This window comes from Branchiostoma lanceolatum, chromosome 19 (assembly GCF_035083965.1).
Source record: "Branchiostoma lanceolatum isolate klBraLanc5 chromosome 19, klBraLanc5.hap2, whole genome shotgun sequence".
In the NCBI taxonomy this organism is placed as follows: Eukaryota; Metazoa; Chordata; class Leptocardii; order Amphioxiformes; family Branchiostomatidae; genus Branchiostoma; species Branchiostoma lanceolatum.
The window spans coordinates 4,915,851-4,933,991 of NC_089740.1; the positions used below are offsets into that span (position 1 = coordinate 4,915,851).

Sequence of the window (18,141 nt, forward strand, 5' to 3'; positions counted from 1 at the left end):
TCGTTTCTACATGATCACAGCCTATATCTTTACAAAAAGACAACAAAAAACTACGCCATGAAAAATAATGCATGTTCTTTTTGGATGTAACAATTTAAGCTACAATCTCACACTACGTACACACTGAACTTTGAAAATGACTAGGAGACGATTTTTTGTTGTAAAACTCTGTGCAGACAAGGATCGACTTCGATTTCATCGAGTTACTAGTACACGATCTGTGATACTGTTTTCAGTCGCTGCCAGTCTATAATGGTGTGTGTTGGTTGACCTTTGACCTCCCTGTTACTTGTTCAACAAGTTGAGCAAAACGTCACGTAAAACTCTGAATAGCTCTAGACAAGCGGGGGAGGATCGACTTCGATTTCATCGTTTTTACAAAATCTCAGACCTTATCTTCACACAAAAAACTACGCCATGAAAAAGAACGCATGTTCTTTTTGGAGGTCAACAATTAGCAGTGATTTAACTGCCATACTACTTTAAAGGCGCACTGAACTTTGAAGACTATGACTAGAGGATTAGATTTCATTGCAAAACTCTGAACTGACAAGGATTGACTTCCATTTTATAGTGTTACAAGATCTGCAATACATTTTTTAGTCGCTGCCAGTCTTTGTGTAGGTGTCTGTTTGGTTGACCTTTGACCGATCTGAGTCGTTGTTACTTGTTCGACTGGTCGGGCAAAATGTCATGTAAAACTCTGAATAGATTAAGACAAGCGAGGGAGGATAGACTTCGAGTTCATCGTTTTTACAAAATCTCAGACTATCTTCACTGAGAATTTCTACGCCATGAATTCTTTAGCTATTACCATTCCATGACTTGCGATGTAAAATGCTACAGCGGTTGAAACAATGACAAATAGCTAAATCAAATTCCCAAATCAAACGCATGAAACGTTGATATTGTCATTTCACCCATGCTTGCATCTATGGCCAAACAAATTGAGTGACAGAATAGAACACAAGCGTATGAGTTAAAGGCCGCCATTTTTTTTTGTATGGATTGACCTTGGTTGCATCACTGGTCCTCTGTGTATGTGTGTACATGTTCATGATCGCCGACAAAATTCTGTGTTAATTCAATAAAATTTGACACTAGATATACATGTACTGTAATTGATCAGATGATTACAACACAGGGGTCGCCATTTTGTTGGCAACAACACAAGCGCATGATTTTGGGTCGCCATTTTGTTGGTAAGGCCTGACCTTCGAGAGCCTCTGTGTATTGTTAAAACGAATTACATGTGCATGATCGCTTGATAATTGATTTAATCAAATCAAACATGTATTCTTTAATGAGCCCTATGTAGATAATCATACTGTCTTCTTATCAACATTTTGATGTAGAAATCACAAAATGTATGTGTGTTATTGTGCATAATGTTTGTAAAGTTTGAGATGTAATGTTTGTTAAAGTTCATTGATGTTTGACCTATGCAAGAGGCCCTGAACCTTGTTTAATTAGGCGTCAGTAATTCTGAAAAAGCTACTTTGTATGCGTAACTGAGTAATTACGCGGTCATTTGGGGCAAGGACTAACGTCAATTATGTCGTATTTCACATTCTTTTAGCCATTTAAACAAAAGATCAGATTTTAGAAGCATCTCGACTGTTGTGGTGCCAGTAAACGTCACACAGTTAAGTCTACCATACATTGTTAATAATTAAGGACGAACACCAAATTACAGCATTCCGGATCTTTAACTTACAAGTGTTCCGATACCTTTTAATGGTCCCTTTTTAATCAGTTACAAATTGAACCTACTATGTAGACTGCATGCATCTGCAGTTGATGTCCGCTTATGATAAACGAAGACTATTTTGAAGACAATTTTGAAGACTATTTTGAAGACTATTTTGAAGACTATTTTGAAGACTATTTTGAAGACTATTTTGAAGACTATTTTGAAGACTATTTTGAAGACTATTTTCAATAAACCACTAAATAAAGATATGTTACAAAATTAAATTTTCGATAATGTCCGAAGGGATGTTCTTATGGTTATGATGGTGAGATTTACTATCGTCAACATCCTTATGATGTATGAAAAATGAAAACTACAGAAAGACTGTTGATTCATATTGTATGTTATTCTCAAAGTGTGCTTGACATGACTTGACGCCCCCCTCCCACGACCATTCCGGTCAATGACCTGGTAATGATAGGTGTTGACAAGTTTTAGTCTTCCCTGTTACATTTGCATGGTGAGGACTCTGTTCTTCAATGTGAATCGTACCCAAAGGACCGATCATTGAAAAATAATGATTAAACATACAAGTTTTGCAATGCCATGAGGAACGATACTTGAAAAAAAAGGAAATTTGACCCTATGTTAAGACGCCCAAGGTAACATAGTTCTGGCATGTGTCATAAGTTGGGCAAGGCATGCGTCATTCGTGCGTCACCTATGTACTTCATTCGTCATTCATATACTTTGTGTATCATGACGCGCGAAAGATACACGTTATGACGTCTGTCGTAGTTTTACAGGTGGTTACAGCAATAACTTTTTTCCCTGAGGCGGTGGAGCGAGCAATGCTATACTAGACCTGTAATGAGTAGCTCAAACGAATCTTTATGAATAAAGAACTTCATTTTGTAAGTTTTATGTGCTTTCTTTTAAAGCATAATGTTACATCATAGATTATGGCGCGTTCATGAATTCACATGTTATACAAATCCAATTTTGTAAACGGTTTAAATTTTGAGGAAATGGGGCCTAAAATGGAGGGGTACATTCGGTTCAACATTCTGCCAATACAAAGGGGGGTCTGTATGGTAATCGTAAAAGACTGTCAGAGGGTAATAGATGACGTGATTTGATCAAATCGAGGTCAATCTTTTGTTCCCGTTCCGACGCAACCTAGTTGCTCGACTGGTTGAACAAGTATTAAACCACTCCCATTTGTCAAAAGGTCAATCTGCAGATTAAATTAAAAATGACATCTAAGTATCCAATAGGGGAAGATGTACCACGCCACACCCGTGGTAGGAGCCACCTCATTGGATGGTTGTCTGGTAATTACTTTAATTGTGTCCTGCCGTTTTAAAGGCTGTCACTGGGTAATACCATTTGTGACAGGAAAAGTGACGCACTCTGAGTGTTCGACAGCACGACTTCAGACCACAAACCTCAACCTCCGATCATCAGTTTTTCAACCATGGATAGGTAAGATACTTTTCTTAGCGTAGGTTTAAACCTTTAAATGGTATATGTGGATTATTTGCATGATGTAACAAAAATATTGTTACTGTTAACAAGTCACGATTACAAATACTGCTATCTATCAATTCAGGTCTCTCGTTGATTAGAACTCATTTTCGCCAACTTCAGAAGCAGCATTTCTCACGAGATAGCTCTAAAATAACGCCTAAAGTTTTAGATGATGCAAAAGTTACTTGTGACGTAGTACTAGTACTAGTGACGTCGGTGTGTTACGCCGAATGGCAGCCATTTTGTATAACCATTGAACTATGTGGATACAGATTTGACTAGAAGTTTTAATAGCAGTTACAAATACTCCAAGAAGAGTGAAAAATTTGCAGTCACTCGAGAATAAGCTGAAACGCATAGTCTTGATGCGTTGTTGCCAGTAGTCTGTTTAAGTCTAGTTAAAGCCACCGAGCAAAAATCTTAGAAAAATGTCTTGTATTGATCCCCAAATTTGTATCGCGTGTTCATGCTACAATATAAGATTGATATGTCAAAGAAAATCGACACAAAACGGGGAGATTTATACTTTAAACCTTGGCTAATTTGGACGAATAAATGGTTCTGTCTACTAGTATTACGTGTACATGTATACTAAAATATGGTATATTTCATATCTTCAGCTTTACAGATGTCACCCCAGACAATGGCCAGCACGTGCTGGTGACAGGCGGGGCAGGGTACGTCGGTTCAACCCTCGTTCCGATCCTGCTACAGGAGGGCTACCTTGTCACCATCTACGACATCTTCAACTTCGGGGTATTCCCACTTCTACCAGTGGCCGGGCATCCCAGGTTGAGGCTCAAGGAGGGTAGCATCACAGATGTCACGACACTGGCAGAGGCCATGGCTGATGTGGACGCCATAGTTCATCTGGCCGCCATTGTGGGTTTCCCTGCCTGTGCTGCCAATCCAGAAAAGGCCATCAAAATCAACAAGGTAAGCAAGCAAACATTCTATCGTGTATTAAAAAACGATGAAATCGAAGTCGATCCTACTTGTCTTAAAGGCACCCAGAGAATTTTATGAGGCTTGAAAACTGGAAATATTCTAGTTGCTGTAATCTTTGTGAAATTGACATCTAATGCCACTGTTTACCACATTTGCGTGCGGATTTCTTATCAAAGATGCTCAAAAGCGGCACAAAAATAAGCTACATGGTGATATTTAAGTTTCACGCGCCTAGTGTAAATAGACCGATACCATAGCCCCACCCACCTCCGTCAAAACGTAGAAATGCAAAATTAAAACATAAAAATGCAAATATTAGACGGACCTGCAGTCAATCTCTCATTGGTCAAACCGCTAATTGTGATAGACAGTCAGTATCAGTCTTTTAGGGCTTGGATTTTCTATCAATTCTCACAACACAACGACGGTATATTTGCTCCTTTAATCTCGATGTGAAATGGTATAGTGTTACTGAAACTTACTATGTGTAGAAATGACTAGAAATTTGAGTTTTTCTAATTCGAGTTTCAAGCCTCATAAAATGCTCTGGGTCCCTTTAACATATTCATGACGTTTTGCTCGACCTAGCTGTTGAACAAGGAACAGCGACGTCAAAGGTCAACCAACACACACTTGTAACCATTACATTTACAGACAGTCAGGGACTAGATTACAGATCGTGTAACTCGATGAAATTGAAGTCGATCCTTGTCTGAACAGAGTTTATGAAAAAGCTCACTTGATAGGGAAGATAGACAAGCAACATACATATCATGTCATAACTAAGCGTTACATTTACGTTATTTTTGTGTTTTTAACCGCTTGAATGTCTGTAAACAGTTGCAGTCAAAGAACAACTTAGTTAAGCGAAATTTGATAGGGATAAAATGATATTTGTTAGACTCGAAAGTTGAGAAGGAATTTAAACAAACAACACACATATTATTTTGTTACCTTTGCGTGAACGTTGTGTTCTAACTTTTTGCATGTCTGTAAAAAGTTGATACATGTGTCAAACAACAACTGAAAGGTAGTTTAACAAACAGTGAACATTGATAAAGATAGAACGACAGTTGTTAGACTCAAAAGTTGAGAAGGAATTTAAACAAACAACACACATTATTTTATTATGTTACATTTGCGTTAAATTTGTGTGTCAACTTTTTATGTGTCTGTAAGCGGTTGCAGCATATGTCAAACATATGTTAAGCATAACAAGTATGTTGAGCAAACTTTGGTAGGGATAAAATGATAGTTAACTAGTTGTCAAAATTGGCAGATGAGAAGGAAGTTATACAAATAACACACATGTTATTTAACTTTTGGTTAACCATACATTTTTGTGCGCTACCTTTTTTTTGAATATGCTGTCTAAAACATCAAGGTAAATTACCAAAAATTGAACGTTGACATTGATAAAAGTTGTATTTGTTAGAATCAAAAATTGAGATGGAAATTAGACAACACAAAAACTTTCTCCCGTGTTTTACCATATAAAAGATAATTTTTGCTTGTCTGGGGACAATTATAGACAACATAGTCAGACAACAAAGTCAATTAGCAAACATTAAACGTTGACAGGAATAAAAGCTATATTTGTTATAATCGGAATAAGGAGGAAAGCTAGACAACACAAAACCTTTCCCCTTTGTGTTACCACATAAAAGCACCAAGACAATTTTTGCGTGTATGTGAACAATTTTAGACAGCATGGTCAGACAACAAGGTCAACTAGCAAACATTAAACGCCGTCAGAGATTTATAAAAAGGCAGTTGTCTAAAGGTTTACATAAAAGTTGGATACATTTTTTCAACATATTGCTTTGTCGTATGAAAATAAGATATGAACTTTTTGTATGTCTGAAATAATTTAAACTACGTGTACACACGTCAGACAAGCAAATTGAATTTTCCTTTTCATAAAACTTTGTTGACTTACCAAAAGCGTTTGAAAAATATTGCCCCAGGGCAGGCACAGGTCATTGACAGCAATGCTTATTGTGTTTTAAACTATAGGAGGGCACAGAGAACATTGTCCGTCTGATGAAGAAAGGCCAGCGCATTGTCTACTCATCCACCGGGTCATGCTACGGAGCGGTTACCGGGATCTGCACCGAGGAGACGCCGATCAGCCCACTGACTCTCTACGGTGAGACCAAGGCCGATGGAGAGAAGGCTGTCATGGCTGCCGGCGGCGTGGCGCTCCGCCTGGCGACTGTCTTCGGAGCTTCACCGAGACTCCGTCTCGACTTGCTCGTCAACGACCTCACCTACAAGGCGCTCAGCGGTCACCACTTCGCCTTGTACCAAGCCTCCTTCCGTCGCACCTTCTTACACATCAAAGACGCGGCCATGGCCTTTGCGTTCTCTCTTAGGAACTACGATAAGATGTCCGGCCAAGCTTATAACGTAGGGTCTGAAACCATGAACTTGACAAAGGCTGAGCTAGCCAAAAAGATCCAGGAGTATATTCCTGAATGTGTGATTACATTGTCAGATGAGGGTGAGGATAAGGATAAGAGGGATTATGAAGTGTCCTATGCTAAGCTCCGTTCGCTGGGGTACAACACAACCCTCACTGTAGATGATGGAATCCGTGAGCTTGTGAAAGTCATGCCTTTTCTGTCAGATAGGGAACTCCGCACATGTAGCAATGTTTAAACCCATGTACACAAAAATGTATCACAATGAAACACACTGTATGGATAAAAAAACTCATTTTTATCGTTTTTGAACAAACAATCCAAGAAATTTCCAAATACTGGTACAGTATTTCATATCATGTTCTATATGGTTTGTGAAACACTGAAATTAGAATCAGAACTGGCAAATATATGTGTATTTTGATACACACATAATAAAATAAACAAATTAAGGTGATATGTTGAAATAGCTTAATAAGCTCACAAGAAGAAGTCATGTAGACAATGGGAAAATTAGCTTAGCTTTTCAAGACTATATATCTTAAAGTTAATTTTGGCAATGGAAATTGAGGCATATAGCTGAATACATAAATTTGTGCTTTAAGTTAAATTGTATGTATCTTATTGATATGATTTAATAAGTTAAATCACAGTTTTCAAATTGTACATTGATTTTGCTTCTGTAAGTTGGCAAACATGATTGTGTTTGGGTACTTAGATATATGTGCAAGTCTAGGCGAATGTATTTAATATGTATTACTAGTACTGTGTATCAAGGGTAAGAAAAATAAAACATCAGAATGAAATTTTCAATACTTGTCTGTGAAAATATATGCCATTGTTAAAGAATTCAAAATGTGGTCGGTGACGTAGGCTGTACCCTGTACAACCCGTCCAATCAGAGAGCACGTAATCTAGGTGACAATCTCCAAGCAGATGTATGTATCCGGCTCAGCTTTCTTGCAACATATAGTACGTCTTTCTTGTAGGGAACATTTTGAATTTTTAGAAAAAGATGAAAACTTAAAAAGTCCAAAGTATATTAAAGAAAGTGAGAAGCAGTACTCCAGTCAGAAGCTCTGAAGAAGGTGTCTGACAGACACCGAAACGTTAGCAGGTGAGAACAATACCTGGTTGTGTATTAAGAATCTCCCATATCCTATATTAAAGAAAGATATAGAAAATAGGTAGATGAAGGTTAGACATCAAGCCAGGTAATACAATGCAAAAATTACCCAAATAACTAGCCTGGATGTCAGACTTCCAATCTTTAAAATATCTATCGTGTTGTGGATATTTTAGAGATTAGGAGTCTGCCATCTAGGCTACCAAATAACTGGATAAAAAGTAGTCCCATAGCCTTTTTGCGGCCATAGGGGCAGTGGGTTGTTATCCACTGTGTCTAGGACACGGTATTGGAAGAGTCTGGCCCTCTCCTTGAACCGCCTTTTACCTCCCCAACCAAAGTCAGGTACCCGTTTTACACCTAGGTAGAGCGAGGAACGTGTTTTCTAAAGGCACAAGATCGGTGACGTGATAGGATTCGAAGCCAGGACCGCTGGGTATTTAATTGGAACTTATCCAGTTGCGTGCGTAACTTTTGTATAATGAATGAATTAATGAAGACCTTTATTGTACACATATACCCACTGGGTTCAGTACAGGTCACAAGTTACAGAAAACGTCACACTTTGCAAATACGTAATATACAATAATAAGCTAGTACTAGTCTAATAATTACATAGATTTGGCTTCTTATGGCTTCTTAGTAGTGGTATAAATGTAGGTACAGATGTGTTGAATAATCAAGGGTTTGTCTAAAGCCTAGCCATTAATATTAGAAATGTAAATGTTTCAAAACGACTGAGCGGTCTCCTTACATCTGCTTAGATAATTACCCACGCATTTTTGAGGTTTACCAGGTGTGAATAACCTATTATTCCATTCAATTTCCGAGAAGGAGAGTAGACTCTACAAGACGTTTTTTTCCTCCTCGAGGCTTTTCTTGATTTATTTGTGTCAAAAGTTCATCCCCACCTGTCCCACTTAAGGAATCCATTGTTGCGCCTCTTTCCGAGAAGGCTCTGTGATATCCACTAGCCGATTTGACCCTTAAGGGAAACCCAAGCAATATTAGGGCCCAAAAATCAGATTTTGAAAGTCAATTTATTTAGTAATTTCTATACATGATTAGTTCAAACTGCACTATCCCAATGTATAGCGACGTCCATCATGCAAGAATACGACGTCGTTGCGATGTGAGAACTCACTGAATTTAGTCGCGAGGGTTTTTGTAGGCTCGCGAAACTAAGGAATAATCGTACGGCACGTTTTGGCACGGTTTCAAAATTATCAAAGTATGAAGTTATTACGCAAATGTGCTAAATAGTGTTAGCAAATGTCACTACCATAAAAATTTCCGCATTTTTTATTATTTCCATATTTTGGCCCTAATATTGATTTGGTTGCCTTTAGATTCCTGATATATGAAAGTGTCGTAAATATCAAAACTCTTGTATTGATTTTGTGTAACATATAATGAATGAATGAAGACCTTTATTGCACATTTCTGCCACACTTGGCTGAGTACAGTTCACAACAAAAGATAATACAAGTACAGTTAGCGGATACAAAAGAATATGACTATCATTAAATAAATTCTACTTCTCCTCGCGTTTCGGTTATAGCAGATATAAAAGAACAGACGTGTTTTTCAATGGGAGGTTTGTCTAGTCGCATTAGAAATATGAATTTTTGAACAGTACTTAAATGTGTGAAGTAGGGAAATAGGTTTTCTACAAGTTTATACAGTTCATTTCTTTCTTTGGTATATAATACACATTCTACCACAAAATGACATTCGTCTTCTACTCTATTCAAAGTACAATGTTTACATAATCGTTGTTCTAGAGGAGTGCGGGTATGTCTTCCCGTTTCAATATGTAGTTTGTGGCAGCTGATTCTTAGTCTTGTGACTGCATTCCTGACCCTCATATTTGAATTACTTAGATATTTTTCTTCATTATAAGTAGTTTTGAATAATCTATATGATCTTAACTTATTTTTGGAAGCCCCACCTTTGTTGTCGTTATGTATTTCTTTCTGAAACGTTTGGAAGCAAATGTCTTTTATCCGCTGGCCAATGGAACTAACAATTTGTAACGTATTTGAATTATATGAAATTGGCATATAATAAAGCTTAATTCCACCAGGGTACATAATTTCACCACCCTAAAAAGATACGTCCAAACAGATCTCCAACCCAACGTCCCTCAGTATAATGCACTCTTGTATATCTAAACTGTGCATACCTGAGGGTGCTGCACTAGAGATATCTCTGAAGCACACTGTTTTTCAAAGTGGCGGATTTATGTAACTTGGCGGATTAATGTTAATGGAGTCTCACATGCAACACAGAACTTATAAGCTAAACGCTCCTATAACAAAGATACAGAGTGAGAGAGACAGAGTTTGACCCTTGCCCTATACAAAAAGCGGCAACAACAGCAAGAAAGAGAGAGAAGGGTAAGAGAGAGAGAGAGAGAGAGAGAGAGAGAGAGAGAGAGAGAGAGAGAGACGTTAATTTTTCCCCAGTTGCGAAAAAAAACATGTTCATTTTCTCTATTGGGAAAGAAAATGCATCACTTGGCATTTGCTTTAAATATGCTAAGTAACGGTTTCGTCGTCAAGATTTAAAAAGAGAAAAACAGTTACTTAATACTCCCATTACTGTTCTAAACTGTTCTAATCTCATATGTTCGATATCTGACTGTTGACATAAGCCAGCTATAATTACATAAGCCGACCCCTGTAGAAAACCAGTCGAACCACATGTCACTTATAATCAGAGAGCTTTTGATCATCGAGACACGCCGATATCACAAAGTGATACACTCTTCCTCCAAATAGATATCGTTTTCGAAGAATATTGCTGATGCAAAGCTTAAGACTGCCGAAAAGTGTGTAAACTCTCTTTCAGCCAACTAGACTGATGCAAAGCGTCGAGCAGGTGAAACATTTATTTGTGAATGAAGAAATTGGTAGGTAATTACTGACCGCCGCTTTCTAGGTCAATTGTGTACAGTCGGGCGTTTAGAGTACATGTACTGCTGCCACATATGCAAGCTAGAAGCACACAAGCGCCTCTTGTGGAGAGTGTGTATACGTACAGTTTGTAACTTCCATAAAAATGAACTGTATATTTAGTTTTTAGGGGGGCAGGGGGGGGGGGCTTTTATTTACGTCACGTATGGTCAAATTGTTTGGTCAAATGGTCAAATTGTCAATACGTATGGTCAAATTGTTTGACATAGAAACTCGTGATGTCCTTTGGAATGGATTACTTTCAAGGCCTGACGCGCCGACATTTCCACAAACAAACAAACAAACAAACAAGCAAACAAATAAGCAAATGAACACATATCATTCAACAGTACAGCATCCCATGAAGATCAGCTAGATGCAATACTAGTATCCCAAGGAAAACATAAACGACGGATCTAAACATGGTCATATAGAAAGGAAAATCAAACTGCATGAAAATACAGATACTTGTACATGATTGGACTTCTTTATTGAATTCTATCAAATTGAATTATGTACAGATTTACATGAAGCTAAGATTTGATGATAGATGGTTAACAGGTTAAACCAAAATAATTAAGAAAAATAATTGTTTTACAACTGACATTCGACAATGAATCTGAAACAATGACAATGAAACAAAAGATCTAAGAACGCAAATCTCTTTTTCATGAATCTTAATCATTCAATGTAACTTAGGCTTGAATTGATTCAGTGGAAACACTTCGATTTCAAATTAAGTTGTTTTGTATCTAATTTGGAGGCAAAACTGAGAATGGGACATTCCAGGCGCGGCGGCCATTTTGTTTTGTAGAGGTAACGTATCCTACCCATGTGCCTCACGTCAGTATGACCTCAAAGGCAAAAAATGGCGAAAATTCGCAAAGCTGCCGCAATAATTGGCGCAATTAGGCCCAGTCCAGTGAGATATCATCTTTTACAATTACAGGTTTGCGTAGCATAACTTTTGTTGGATCCGTTGGCATGTGTGGTGGCCGCCATCTTGAATTGTGACGTCACAGGGTCGCCATCTTGGATGTTACCATTTTATTGGGAGGGGTGCTTTTTGGTCGCTAATGTTGGGTGTGGCCATTTTGAAGGAGGGATGTTTTTTCTTGCTAGTTTCCAAGCAGATGTTCTGAGAAAATAATCATAGCGTTCTCTCTTTTTTTAACAAATAAGCGCACAAATATCACACATTCAACTTAAATAATAAGAAAAATTCAATACCAATTCATATTGATAAAAAGACTCCGTAATCGTAAAAATTAACATAGCAAACCTGAAGTAATGTAGCACAAATACTTAACCCTAGTGTTCAATCCATTTATGATGAACAGATGTAAGATAATAACAGATCTATATGATTTTTTATAACCTCTTGGGGTGGATGCATATCATCATCATGCCACATAGATTCCGACATTTCCCAAACATCTATAATAGCAATGTTGAGATCACCAAGGATTTCTTTAACTAGAAGTAACAACTGGTGCCCATAAAAGTCACTATTTTCCACAACATGCCAAAATTTATCGTGATGAACGGTGTTAGGTGTTCTCCAGATTATCTTTGTTTCCGGATAATCGTTGTGTAAACGTTCTATTGCATGCCGGATTCCGTAAAGACGCGAACGGAACGTTTCTATTGGTTCAGCCATGAAGTGGGCCCATGGACCAATGACAATCACGACATTTGGTCCACCGACAATGCCGTCAATTTCTTCAGCTATGTAATGCATGTCGTAATGGTCACCAAATGGATCCATTGGTGGGATTTGGTTTCGAGGGAAATGGTGAAACGAGAATTGTAATTTTATGTCATGTTTCTCGTCGATTGCTGACAGTGGCTCTGCGCCATGACCTTGTTGTTGTAACTTTAGAAATATCATGAGATATCTCCACCATTGTCTAGTTGTAGAGTCTCCGCGAAAGAAGAGTGTCTTGTTTTGAAGACATTGCACTGCTGAAGGAATGGTACGGAATCTTCGCGCGTAGCATCTTAGCGAAGTCCAAGTTCCGTTGAACCAATAGCCTTCTGACGCGGTCTCTGGCAACCGTGGGCCGCAAGGGGGCAGTATTTTCCCGTGAACTTTCCTCACTTTTCCTGGAGAATAATGACATGGAAAATAAAGAATAAGAAAGTAGCACTTGTAGGTATTTAAATGAAATACAACATCTAACGAATGGCTTCTTTAGATGAAATTGTTTTTGGAGAATAAACTAATTGTCAGCTTGAGTCTCAAGGTGTCTCATTTTATCAGCAGTAGCAAGTAAGTAAATAGTAAGTAAGTAAGTAGGTAAGTAGGTAAGTAAGTAAGTAAGTAAGTAAGTAGCAAACTGCAATACCCCCTCCCCACAAAATTTCCAATTCATAAATTGGTGACTGATACAGTGGACGTTTCCTTAGAAGTTATGAAATGACAAACATTTGGCCAATTTCAGGAGGGTCAATAAAATTATATTTACAATACTAAGATTCCTGTCCGACCATGCATACGAGAACATTGCATAGTCGCCAAATTCATAAATATACATATAAGAAATACATAGCAATGAAGTAGGCCTCATAACAGAATTAAGATATTGCAGCATAAAACATTTGTGTTCAATAGAATGGGAGGGGTCCTAGACTTCTCTTTTTCCTCTAGGCAGCTTTCTGATATTTCTGGATACAATATCTCTATATGTAATATATGTATTAACCAGGGGTCCCAAACCTGCAAGACGTACTCTCCCTCCCAAGAGCCACTAAAAGATCATGACCATGGAATGTCCAGATGGATAGTTCCGCTGCAGTACCATAGAAAGCCGCATGGGCGCCCAAAATAAATCATTTTGAGGTCTCAAGAAGACCTACTCACATATCTAGTATCAAGACAATCCATCCAGGCATTCTTGAGTTACATGTACCGTGTTGACACGCACACACACACACACACACACACACACACACATACACACACACACACACACACACACACACAAACACACACAAACACACACACACACACACATACAAACGTTCACGAAAATATAACCTTCTAGTTGAAAATAATAAAACAGTCCACTATCACGTAAATGTTTTATTCTTCATACTTACGCTTGCCTCGGACTTGAACGCTGACGCCACGTGGCAACTCTTCCGCCAAAGTACGATCTCTGTGATATGGAGTAGAACAAGATAATGATGAATATTGATATTGTTCCATGCATTGTTGCTATAATTTTAACCGTTGATGAATGTATATTCCATTATGATTATTACATGGATGTATATTGTAATTGGTGCATTGAATATAAATTCTATTGTAACTGTTGCAATGATCCATATATTATTGCAACTGCAATACAAATGTATATTCTGTTGTAACTATCACATAAATGTATTTCCTATTGTGATTTTACACTTAATGTTCAGTCCATTGTAACTGTTAAATAGATGTATATTCCATTGTAGATGCTATACAAATGCATATTCCACTGTAACTGTCACGTTTAATGTATATTCCATTGTAACTGTTGCAGAGATGTATATTCCATTGCACCTGTTATATATACATATACCTCCATGAATATAGTTTCATCAGGTTGGTAAGTCACTGAATAAAAAGATGTTTTGTACACAACCAAGTGTTTTATTCAACCGACGTTTCGGTGACCGTATGTCGCCTTCCCCAGTGCAAGTTTGACTGGTTCACTTTGCACTGCAGCATAGGTGTCGCTTTATACAGATGCGGTCCCAAACGTGAAGTATTTACATATATACAGACCGCATCTGTAAACAGCGACACCTATGGCTGCAATGCAAAGTGAACCAGTCAAAATTGTTCTGAGGAAGGTGACAGATGGTCACCAAAAACGTCGGCAGAATCAAATACTTGGTTGTGTACAATGAGTCTTTTTATTTGCCATATTACCTTGGAAACAGCCTCTTCTCCTCTTCAGTTGCCATGTTGTCGTAATGGGCCATCGTTACTTCGTGGTCACGATGGCAGCCACCAATAGAATCACAATGACTTACTCTTGGGCGCTGACAGTAGAAAGTCGCGTTTACGGATGGTCGTGAAAAGTCACAGACATCGCGTAGGGTGATGCTCTTGTTGAAAGTGTTAGAGCAAGGCATCCACTCAGTAAAGTTCTTGTTTTTCTCGTGGAAACGGCACACCATGATACGCCTGACGTGAAAAACGTCTCGGAATCGTTTTAAGAGCTGTAAGGCTTCGCTTGAATGTACCAACTTGACCGCGACTGAGAGCCGGCCAGGAAAACTTAGGAAGAAGCTTGCGAGGTAAGTTCCGTTGCCGTAGTCAGTAACTCTACCGGCGGTGCTAGCCTGTACTGGGGATCGGGTGTACAGCTTCACGCGAATGACATCCCCTCCGTAAGACTTCGGACGGCCTCGGGTATCCATGGCAACGATCTTGATTGACAGCTGACGTCCCACCCGATACATAGACCGAGGGTTGACAACGCTGATGACAAAGTTTTCGGATTTTGTGATCTGTTCCAAATCTATGGAACCGTTCTGAAACTGCCATTGCGATGAAGAAATTCTTATTGGTTGACTCTCGAGTTCGGTACGAATAACGTTAACTGTAGAAAACTGTAGAAAAACGACGTTAACAGTTAGAAGGAAGGTACACGTAATAAAAGAGAAAAAAAAACTTCAGAAATGTTTAATCGCAAGATAATGGTATATACCGACAAAAATAGACAATAGGGCTTTCACTTCAAAGATACAGGGGCCTATGTCCGTTCAAATCGCCCGCCATCTTGGCTAATCAAGCCGAACTTTGACCTAAAATATCGTCACAAAACTGTACTGGAAATTCGATTAATGTTTCTATGACACATTTTGCATTCAATATACAAAGTTCATACAGATATTTCTTTGGGGGTTCTATGTAAGATTTGGGTTACAAAAGAGCAAATATCTAGAACAAAAAATCTTGACCTCAAGTTATTGACAATTATGAGCATTTTTTGACACATTTGCATCATTATTTCGTATTTCCGGCATTTACGAACAGCGTAAAAGCAACCCGAACCAAGGTCCTCTGACTTTTGGTGGTTCTAGAAAATACACATTAGCTAAGTGTATAAAAAAAATCACAGCTTTTCTACACATTGATAAAATTCAATGATGCTGCACATTCAGCCAAATATCGTTATGCAATGCTAAAGTTTAATTCTACTTAGTATGTGAAAAAATAGAAACAAATACTTCGTCCAAGACTTACAATGGGCGCCTTTAAAAAAAAACAATAGAATAGATTACCTGTTGGACGTACATGTACATCATCCCAGTTAAACAGAACACAAGTAGTACGGAAACTGCTGTAGTGAGGGTTGTATTTCTCCCCATTTTACTCAGATGGGATTCGGAGACCTTCCGTCCTGAAAAAAATTGAACAATATGTTAGTAAAGCAGAGGGCGACTTGTTAAGATGCTGATGTAATGTAAATGCAGAAATGTTCGCGGTGGTTTTATGTTTTGCGGCGACCGTTTCACCGCGAACATGAAACCACCGCAAACAGTTACTAGTATGTCCAATACTGTAGCAGTATATGTGACTATAGGCTTCCGTTAACTTTAAACACCGCGAACACTCCATTTTCCCCTTAGCGCGAAATAAAAACCACGCGAACACCCCCCCCCCGTCTTACCTTCCCTCTTACATTGTGATAAATCCAATAAAACAATAAAGTAATAAAGCCATCGCTGTTCGATCAATTTAAAGCGAGCTTGTAGCGTTGATGATTATACCAACACATGATATATGATATATAGCTATACATGAAAAAAACGCATGAAAGACGTTTCGATGCAGACGTAAAATCGGAATGCTCTCTATAACCGATATCTTTGGGCAGAACTCCTTTACATAACGTGTCAAAACTACAAGATGATATTTAGTAGCCTTGTCAAAGGCGTGTGTAATAAGCCTGATGGTGTATTTTTATTTTATTTTCATTATAACAGTTGTTAGTTTAATATATAACAAGCATCATTATATTTCTACATTATAGCAGATTATATGCAGATCAGTATTTAGCTATCTCTTGGGCCACATTTCCAAACCGGGGCCCGGCCGGGCTGTTCGCGGGAACCAAAAATTGTGCCTAAACTATATCAGGAAATATACACAAATTATGCTCATAAATAATCTTTTCAATATCTCTCTAAATAATACCTTTCGCAAAAAGCCCTGGGCCTCTAGAGCCATATACAATTGTTGATCGTGGAGTCGTGTGGCGTAACGGCAGGGTGTTCGGCCCAGAACCAAGAGGTTCCGAGTTCGAATCCCCCTGACGCCACCGATGTTGTGCCCTTGGGAAAGGCACTTTACACGACTTTCCTCACTTCGCCCAGGTGTATAAAAATAAAAATGGGTTTGTTGTTATCTGTACGTGGCACTGTTAATATAAGTTATAAAACTTGAGTGCAGTGCCACGTCGTCCTTGGCAGTCAAAAACCGAAGTAGAAAAAGAAATTGTTGATCATTTAACATATCATTATCATTACAGACGCATGTGCTGTGGTTTTCTTTTGTTATGAAATCGGATATCGGGCACAGACAACTCTGCACTGGGACAAGTCGGACAAGTTAGCTTCACAATTACTCAAACGATAACATGATAAGTGTATTTGCTCGAAAATGATAATTTTATCTATCCTACCGCATGATGAGTGAAATTAGAATTTATGAAACAAAAATGTAGTCCATTCAGCAGCATTACTGTATTTTCGTAAGTCTCAAACGTTAAAAGGCCGTAAAAACATGTTGCGGGCCAGCGACGCCAATTTGTTTGTTATTTTCGTCACTCTTTCACGAGGTCGCTATGCTTATGTTCTGCAATAACAGTGTTTACATAATATCATCACCAAATTGAATGCAAATAAATGTTAAGCAGTTCAATATGTTTTGTTAGTCATAGATTCGAACAGTTCGTAGGTTTTAAAAACGCTCTGAGACAACCGACCTGATCTTGACAGTTTTAAAGTAAACATTGCCGCCGAATGACCTGCAGAGTTTCAAAATCTCTGTAAAATTTGAAACGAAATGTTTGGCAGTTAAACATGTTTTATTTCTTTTACAGATATGAACAATTTTCTGTGCTGTTTGCTGATGACCTGTATTTTTTTCGAGCTTTTTGCCGACTTGTTCCGAGCTTGGTGCCGAGACGTCCCGAATCGCTAGGAGCCGAATTGTCCATGGTGTCATGCAGAATTTTTGTGCGGAACTTTCTTCCATATATATAGGGGGCCGAGTGTCGCCATTTTCTCCACGGGTTCTGTACTGGGCATCCAATAACAAACCCGTTAGATTTGTATATTTGCGACAAAAACTTGAAAGAAACAGACGCTGAGAAGGTAACGTACTTACTCAACGAAGTCCTAACGTCTTGATGAAACAAGGCTTGCGCTGAAGATCCTGACATCGGCCCACAACGTGCATAA

The 18,141-nt window shown here is 38.4% G+C and overlaps 2 protein-coding genes across 4 annotated transcripts; one reads left to right on the plus strand and one right to left on the minus strand.

Moving 5' to 3' along the window:
• Positions 1–3,044: 3,044 nt before the first annotated feature.
• LOC136426030 (GDP-D-glycero-alpha-D-manno-heptose dehydrogenase-like) lies at positions 3,045–7,407 on the plus strand. The gene is made up of 3 exons (XM_066414962.1): positions 3,045–3,178; positions 3,844–4,159; positions 6,188–7,407. The coding sequence occupies exons 1-3, from the start codon at positions 3,171–3,173 to the stop codon at positions 6,830–6,832; spliced, it is 969 nt and encodes a 322-aa protein (XP_066271059.1). The 5' UTR covers positions 3,045–3,170; the 3' UTR covers positions 6,833–7,407.
• Positions 7,408–10,998: 3,591 nt separating this feature from the next.
• Positions 10,999–18,141, minus strand: LOC136425492 (NXPE family member 2-like). Of its 3 annotated transcripts, none has more exons than XM_066414371.1 (5): positions 18,064–18,141; positions 15,958–16,076; positions 14,597–15,282; positions 13,780–13,838; positions 10,999–12,783 (listed from the first exon to the last, which is right to left on the minus strand). In XM_066414371.1, exons 2-5 carry the CDS (start codon positions 16,042–16,044, stop codon positions 12,005–12,007), a joined length of 1,611 nt encoding a protein of 536 aa, XP_066270468.1. In that variant the 5' UTR covers positions 16,045–16,076; positions 18,064–18,141; the 3' UTR covers positions 10,999–12,004. The 3 variants fall into 3 exon arrangements, with proteins under 3 accessions (XP_066270468.1, XP_066270467.1, XP_066270469.1); XM_066414370.1 differs by having other exon boundaries at positions 18,068–18,135; XM_066414372.1 differs by lacking the exon at positions 18,064–18,141 and adding an exon at positions 16,874–17,379.

Bases quoted from the DNA above. Each gene is read 5' to 3' on its own strand.
- LOC136426030 (XM_066414962.1), top strand. The intron at 4,160-6,187 runs GTAAGCAAGCAA...TTTAAACTATAG, and splicing joins AGGCCATCAAAATCAACAAG to GAGGGCACAGAGAACATTGT.
- LOC136425492 (XM_066414370.1), bottom strand. From the start codon at position 18,122: ATGTCAGGATCTTCAGCGCAAGCCTTGTTTCATCAAGACGTTAGGACT. The intron at 16,077-18,067 runs GTAAGTACGTTA...AATTTTTTTCAG, and splicing joins AGACGTTAGGACTTCGTTGA to GACGGAAGGTCTCCGAATCC. The intron at 12,784-13,779 runs GTAAGTATGAAG...ATTATTCTCCAG, and splicing joins CGTTCAAGTCCGAGGCAAGC to GAAAAGTGAGGAAAGTTCAC.